Here is an 8681-nt window from a genome sequence, read left to right as displayed (position 1 = left end):
TATAACTAAATTTTTCCGATTTTCTTTTGTTTCTTTTCTTGTTAACCATCATTAAATGATGGTATTGGCCTATGCAGCAGCTGAGGTCTGCCCCTCACGATTGATGCTTTCATTTTTTATTTTTATTTTTTTTCAATCTTCCTTTCATCAGCAAGGATAAGAACCGCCTTATCCTAACAAACAAACAAACAAAGAATAAGAAATTAACCTTATATTACTTATTTATGGCTTTAATAACTAACGCGTCTCCTATTCTATTTCTGGAATATACAACGAGTGAGGCTTTGTTTGATTCTTAAATGAGTTTAGCTCATTTTAATTAGATTTTATTTTAGACCTATCCTAATATTTAAACGTATAATTTTTAAATCACTAAATACCATTTAACTCAAAATTTATTTACATGTGAGACCTATAAATTTTGTCAACTCAACATATTTTTACACGTGAGACTAGTAACTTTTTTCAACTTTTCATAAATACATATAAACTTATCTTAATATTTAAACATATTTTAGATAGGTCTCACAAAACTTATTCTATCATTTTAACTCATTATTATTCATAAAAAATTCAATTTATCTCAACTCAATCTAATATTCAATCGGACTCATGTTAGTTTGAACATTTAAAACGAGAGAGAAACATAAAGTGAATTTTAAAATATTTATTTAGGTTGAAGCGCATTATCATATCAACTCAAAATTATAAGATACGTTTTAAATATACATTTTTTTAAATTTAAAATTCTCAAAAAATGAAAAAAAGAAAACCAAAATCTCGTCTTTAGTCAAAGAATTCACACGCCCGATTCATTCTAGAAAGTAGAATATATGTGGTCCCAAGTCAAAAGTCTGTTTTCAGAATCCAGATTCACTATTCACACATTGACCAACTAATGACCATTCTAAAGTTTCCCAACGCAGGAGTAGCCTTCTTTCTTCCAATGGGTAAATACTGCCTTTTCCAAAACCCCCCAAATTAATTGGTTTCCAAATCGGCCTAAACAAGACAGCTGAGCCTGCCATCACTCGCCACAAGTTTTAAGCCCCCCTCCGATCTTATTAATTTTCTATTCCTCGTTCAATTTATTTCTCTTCTTTTATTTGACGTCCGCATTCCAAATCCAAACACCAACGCCCACCAACCGTTCAAAATCAGAAACCCACATCTGCATACAGAAAACCACCATAAACACACGGAGAGAGAGAGATCTTAATTACCTCGTAACAAAAGTTACAACACCACCTTCATACATCATATTATCATTTTATGCCAAATACAAAACACAGACATCATCACCGATAAAATCCATCGAATTATTTTCAAGTTTTGGGGTTGTTTCGCGATGCTGCAATTATTCTTCGCGGTGGCCTTCTCGGCGGTGCCTTTGACCCTGTACGTGCCGCCGATCCGGAGCCTAAATCTGTTCGTGGAGACCGTTGAGGACCTTCTTCGCCAGACGACCGTCCTCACCCTCAGAGCCTATCCTCGCATACGCCTCGCCTTCTCTCGCATCATCAACTCCTTCCTCCATCCAACCAGGAGGTAGACTATTTATCATTCAACCAATCAAACCCACCAAAATGCAACCACACAAATTCTCTCTTTTATTTTGTCTGGTTTGTTTGTTTTTTACCTTTTCTTTCCCCCTTTTTTATTTGTGGGTTTGTGGTGTTGGTGCTGTTTTTGTAATGACGAATTGTGGGGTTAAATCGTTTATTTAGGGATTTAATCTTCGGCATGAGTCATGATCTGCTTTGATGTAAATGGATGTGTTTCTTCACATGACCCTTAATTGTATGAATTGGGTTTTCTCTGAGAGTTGAAAGTTTTTACCTTGCTTTTTGGCTTCTCTCTTTAACGTTTTGTCATTATTATTCATCTTGCCGGTGTTGTTAGTTTCTGGGATTGGATCAGTTCCATGATGTTATTAGGGTTTGATGTACACGGACTGTTATAGTTATTACAAATTAGACATGATTATTATATTTGGGTATTTTGAGATTTGAGTTCCTCGAATGATTCTTGAGATAGTTTTGGAATGATCGATCATAGTTAGGGCAATGTTCCTGGGGAAAAAAATCTCATGGCAAGAGGATACTTTGATTCTAATCCTGCGTCGAATTATGGGGTATTGCCAAGATTATCAAAATTTTAGCCAAATGGTACTTTTCCCAATCCTGACTTTGAGGTGATTCTTTTTCTGGTTCCATCTTTGGGGAGAAAGCAGATGGTAACCATTTCTTTCGTTTTCTAATCGCTTGATCCAGTCCACCACAATTATCCAAGAAAATAAAATATTAACCCACTAAAATTATAGTCTTTAATCGTAGAGTTCTACTACTTTTTTTTAAAAAATATTCTCTTTATTGTGAAGCTATCAAGTTTAGAGACTTCCAAGTATTCAGCCACAGAGAGAGAGAGAGAGAAAGAGAGAGCGAGTCCGTTTCTCTCTGATTATATAGAGGTTATAGTAGTTGGTTGTCGCCTTGCTGGCGTAGCTCTTTCGTCATTTATTTTTCTGAAAAATACATACATGTACAGTAGGAAAATGAGGGTATATGTTTGCACGGTTTTATTAATAGAAATTTTTTTACACTACATTACTATCTGACTTACATCTCATTATATAAGATGTAATATATTTATCATCATTGAATAGTTTTTTATTGAATAATTTTTTATTATCTAATAGTGATAAATGTGTCAAATTTTATATAATAAGATAAAAGTAAGATGATAATATAATATGAATTTGATTTGTGAAGAAGAGGGAATTTCACACAATATTTTGACAAAAAAAAAGAAAAGAAAAATAGAATCTCCAAAAGTTTCAGGGCGATTCAATGCTTCTGATTAGGTTATGGTTTGGAAATATTTTGGATTGGATGTGTACTGTGACAAATTCGCAGTGGGTTCGGCTTGGGTCCTGTTATTTTTAGAACAAGAAATCTCCTGTTAAGTAAACCGACGTCGTGTAGAGGTTCTCAAATTAATTACTCGTGTAGATATATTTCTTTTTGGCGCTTACAGGAACTCGTTTGAAATACACTCAAAATATTTCTTTTTGGCACATACAGGAACTCGTTTGACATATACTCAAAAAAATCTTTTTTCCTTTTTAGATACACTTGCCACTAAACATGTATATATTTATTATTTTTCTTAGTTGAACTCGTTTGACGTAAAGGTAAACTACCTCATCGCACAGAGAAGAACATGCAGCAAATACTTGAGATATTGGAACATTGGCAAGAACCGATGTGTATATATCTCCTTGTTTTTTCCATACACTAGCCACTATGATTGAATATATCTCATCTTTCTTATATGCTGGCCACCGAAACTCATTTGGAACACTGGCAAGAACTAACTGCAAAATTATGGATTGGCAAATATGAAGTGGGATATCTGATGTTATTTGTAATCTAGTATTATTTATGAAATAGTCTATTGTTGTTATCAATCTAGTTGAAACTGTAGGACAAGTGTTTGTAAAAAATACTCTTAGAATGTGAAGTGGGATATTTTCTTCTAGTTTGTAATATGCTACTCTCAAAAGTGTAATTAGTAGTTATATTTATCAAGTTTGGCATTCCAGAATTCAGTTTATAAACAATACATTTGTAAAACTTGTGCATCAATGTACCAATACTTGATATTTTCTCCAATATACAAAAAATAGCCTCAAAACTACTTCATCGTATCCTTCAACCAAGCATAACCATATGTTGTCTAACTGCACATACTTGAGTTGTAAACATATTCTCTTGGAGAAAATGATATGGTGAAACATAACTTAATCTTGGAAGAAGTCCTAGATACTTGTGTCTTGAACATTTGCACTTGCATGAGGACATGATTCACTCATAGTATCCTGTAATATTCCAAAGTAGGTTCCACAAAGTCATAATTATTCAACGAAGCTGAAGATAATATTGTTAGTTTGGGTAACATAAAAAATTACTCAATACTAACCAAAAAAAAAAACGTTGGTTTTATGAAGAGTACCTGATATAGTGATGAATGGTAAATATTGTAAGGGTCATTAGCATTTGCAGAATCAGGTATATAAAAATCCTATTTCATTTACTCATGATCAGTAACATAATAAAATTTCCTTTACTTGTAAAATCACCTTAAATGAAAATAAAAAAAGAGAAGCGTAAGGAATAATACCTGGTATGGATGACATGGAAACAATAGATTGGAACAATCAACTCCACTAACTTGCATAGATGAAGTTACACTCTGACCAAATTTCATGTTTACAATCACTAAATTAAGATTGTATGTTAAAGAACATATATAAATTTAAAGTAGAGTGTCAAGATTTGTACTTGTAAATGTTTATTTTCTTGTTGAGGTTGGCCGTTGCTACTTCTTCTCTTTCTTTTAGCATAAAGTGTACACTGATTTTCTTGTGAGGGATGGTGGCCGCTAATTTTTTCTTCTTTTTAACCATCTCAAGGCAACTTTTGAATCGACGTCTTCCTTTACAACCCTGTTTTTTCTTAAGACCCCTAACACTTGTGGTTGTAATGTCCTCTAATAAATGTTGTTGAGAATCTTCAATTTGGCAAATATCAGATTTTTTTCTGAATATATCTTCAATCTTTCCACTCAACTCCTTATAATTTCCTTATAATTTTCCAATGTTAACATGTATGCTTCTTCACATTCAGCCGCCCGACTAATAAGCTTGACATACAAAGGGCACAAAGACTTATATCGAGTTGTAACTTCCAAATTAGTGTCTGTTATGATATCATGTCCATTGAAGTCTTGCACACTCTCATTTTTTGCTTCTTTTGTCCATCTCTTAAGGATGTATTTTTCTGGAAGTACTTTAATATCCATAACATCAAGAATTTTTAAAGCATGACTACACAAAATCTCACACCTTTCAAACTTCCTACAACTGCATGAAACATTGTTTTCCAATGAATTCCATATGACTCTACGATCTTTAGGCTTCCCATATATTGAGACTACATATTCATGAGACAAGTCTCTTTCACCACGCTCTTTAACAAAAGCTCCTTGAAACTCTTCATATTGCTTTTGAAATTTCAAAAATAATTGAGAAGTGTATGTATTTGCTGCTTGCACCAACATAGGTGATGCAATCTTAACTTTTGGTAACTTTTGCCTCAAGTTGTACTCTACTTGCAACTCTTTGTAGCGTTTAGCATTGAGTAACCTTTCAAAATGTGTGAAGAATTTTACAATATCATAATCTGACTGTAAATAATCCTTTAGATCAGAGTTCAAACTTTCACTCAATTGTGTGGAAGTCATTCCTGCAGAAAATGACATCTTCACATATGCTTTTGCCCATTTTTCTTTCAATTCAAACAAATGTTATAGCCAAGAATTGTCACATACATTGTACTTATGAAGCATAGAATCCCAAGCACTGAATAACACTTCCTCCTCTTCATAAATTTTAAAACATGCACTAAAATCAATTCTAAAGCCACCCTCACCTCTTAATAAATGACCAACATGTTTCATAGCATTTTGCATTAAATGCCACTTACAAAGCCGATGATAGGTACTTGGCATTACCATTGAGATAGCTTTTGCCATTGCTGGATCTTGATCAGTAAATATTGTCTTTGGTTTCTTACTTGACATTGCTTCAAAGAAAGTTTCAAACAACCATTTAAATGACTCTATGGTCTCGTCATAAAGAAGTGCAGCACCAAAGATAGCAGTCTCTCTATGATGATTAAACCCAACAAACATTGCAAGTGGTCGATACTCCTTGTTAGTCCTATATGTTGTATCGAAAGAAACTATATCACCAAATAAATTATAATCAACAATCATTTGGGCATCTGCCCAAAAAATATTTGTTATCTGCTCTGCGGCATCTAATTGTACAGCATTATAAAATGAAGGATTCTCTCGATTTTGCTTTTGGAAGTATCTCAATAAACTCCCTGCCTCGCCATATTTTAGCTCTCGTTGTCGTTTGTTATGAAGATAATTCTTCTGATCTTGCTTGGTGTAACCAAGAGCATCTTTTCCACCAACTTGCCTACCCATGAACTCATAGGAATCCTTCAATTGTATACCACTATCATCTGCCAAATCAATTTCTAATGCTTGTGCTTTTGAAATCTTTCGTTGTGATGGCATCATGTGAGCACATTGTGGAATATGGAGAGCATGATTATGATTGAGCTCAATACTATGAATGCAATATTTTTGTTTTTCTTTATCATGTCGAATTATCATATGTGCTTTACAGCCTGTCCTTGTTTCAGCTCGCTCATATCTTTTTTGTCTATCTCTCTCGCATTGGGCTTGAAGTCCCTCTTTACAACACACGAATTTTCTTGAAGTCACCAAGCCATCTACTTTTCTTTTATTATACCACTCTCTTCGAATACTAAATCCATAGTTCCTTCCATACTCATTATAGAAGTCGTATGCCTCTTGTTCATAATCAAACTCAAGTCCAAGCTTTGGTGTATGATCTATAACCAAAGTTTGATCATTATTGTTGATTATCTCTTCCATATATATTACGGTCTGTGAAAAATTAAAATAAGCATCTAAACTTTTAGATTCACATCAAGTCCTTGAAAGTGACAAGTACTTATCCAAAAGAAAATTTAAAAGTGATTGAAAACAACAAAAACTCTGTCAACACGTTAGAAAGACATTAGTAAACACAAACTACAGAAATATAGTCGGTAAAAAGGGCAAGCACAAGCGACAAAAAAACCAAATAATGGCTTTGTCGTAGAAAATGGAAGACCAAACTGGATTTAAGGAAATAATATGCAGAGTAAAAATAGAAGAACCTTAAAGAGATCAACTCAAATATAAGGAAAACAAATAAAATTAAAAGACTTTGAACAGAGCAAAAAATTAGATTTACATTTATAAATAAAAGAGTGAAAAGTGCAGAACAAAGGAGATTTACACTTACCAATATCTCAAGTTTTTGCTGCCTGTTCTTCTCCGTGCGAGCAAGTAGTTTATCAGAAAGGAAAAATGATTTTTATGACTGTATGTCAAACGAGTTCAGCTAAGAAAAATAATAAATATATATACGGAACACTGGCCAGTGTATCTAAACTTTTCGCATTCTCCCGCCAAAAAGAAATATATCTACACAAGCAAGTAATTTGAGAACCTCTACACGACGTCGGTTTACTTAACAGGAGATTTCCTGTTCTAAAAGTAACAGGACCCAAGCCGAACCCATTTGCAGTGGCATTGGTTTATGGGTCTGCATATGCAAAGACATATTTATATAATATGACCCTAAATTTTACTGGATTGGATTATGCATTTCCATATTTTTGTATAGCTATGAAAAATACTTATATAAATTTGGAGATTTATTATTTACTCTATAAATCTTATTTTACTAATTATTTCTCTCTCCTCCCACTCTCTCTCTCTCTCTCCCATTTCCTCTTCTCCCTCCAATAACACAACAAACATTCACCTTTACCTTCATTTTATTATTATAATATATTTTTTTTTTATCATTTTATTATATTTTTAATATAATATCTACAAAAAATTATATTTCATATTATTATATTTGTATTAATTAATGCCAAATATATGTAGTGGATGTTAATTGTAAAAAATATATAAAAAATTTAATTTTAGGAAAAAAATTAATATTATAAAATATTTTATTATTATTTTGACTGAAGGTGCATAATTTAATGTGAGAGTTTTTCTTGAATGGCAAAATCATTCTTCAAAAGAGGTGTTTTTACATATAGATAAACTAATACCAATGCTCTTAGAGTATTGTTATTGGATTATGCATATGTAAATGATAATTTTGATGAATGTAAGATGAATTTAGGTTTTAGTTATTCCATTTACATAAATATTCACATTGGAATAACTATTTTTTATTATATAATAATAAAATAATATAAGATAAATTTGACTTTGACTATTCACATCAAACCTCTACATTAAATTATCTATTTATTTATTATATAGTAATAAATAATTCACATCAAATCTCTATATCCAATTTTCTTCCCTATCCTTCCTTCCCACCACGACGGTTTCCTTCCCCTTTCATTTTTCTCTCCTCCCCGTAATCACCTCCCCACATCTTTTCAGTTAATCACGGTTTCCTCCCTCTTTCTTGCTTCTCTCACATTCACCAACCTAACGACGAAGCCATGCACTATCCAACACGACACCATACCTCCTCCATGCTCCATGGACGAGCAAACCATGGAAGCCACCCCGTAAGGCGCTACCTCACGCCATAACCACCATGAAAACAACCCATGCACACGGCCCAACTCTTGCACAAACCTCTATTTTAGACAATCCAAAACAGAGCAACAAATATGCATCTCAGATAACCACCCCTCATCCACACCGTGATTTACATCATCCACGACAGGACCTTCATGCTACACCAGAAGTCATCCCGGGTTATTCACTATCTATACACCACCGAGCTTCCCTCCATTGCCCCCTCACCCTCCCCCTAACCGCCTCATCCCACGACGCAAGCCTCACCAGTCGCAGCACCCAACTCTACGGGCCAACACTCACAAAGCTTTCTCGCTGGAAGAACTCAACCGGTACTCTACCCATAGCCACCCATAATCAATTTTTTGAATGAATTGGTAGAGATCGAAAGTGTAGGTTGCTGTCGAGTGTCGTATGAA

At 33.6% G+C, this 8681-nt stretch overlaps 1 protein-coding gene across 1 annotated transcript; it reads right to left on the bottom strand.

Moving 5' to 3' along the window:
• Positions 1 to 4626: 4626 nt before the first annotated feature.
• Positions 4627 to 6534, bottom strand: LOC122275932 (protein FAR1-RELATED SEQUENCE 5-like). The gene is made up of 3 exons (XM_043085278.1): positions 5949 to 6534; positions 5493 to 5804; positions 4627 to 5348 (listed from the first exon to the last, which is right to left on the bottom strand). Exons 1-3 carry the CDS (start codon positions 6532 to 6534, stop codon positions 4627 to 4629), a joined length of 1620 nt encoding a protein of 539 aa, XP_042941212.1.
• Between the last annotated feature and the right edge of the window lie 2147 nt (positions 6535 to 8681).

This window comes from Carya illinoinensis, chromosome 9 (assembly GCF_018687715.1).
Source record: "Carya illinoinensis cultivar Pawnee chromosome 9, C.illinoinensisPawnee_v1, whole genome shotgun sequence".
In the NCBI taxonomy this organism is placed as follows: Eukaryota; Viridiplantae; Streptophyta; class Magnoliopsida; order Fagales; family Juglandaceae; genus Carya; species Carya illinoinensis.
The sequence above is the reverse complement of the archived record's forward strand: the minus strand, read 5'-3'. Positions and strand labels throughout refer to the sequence as shown.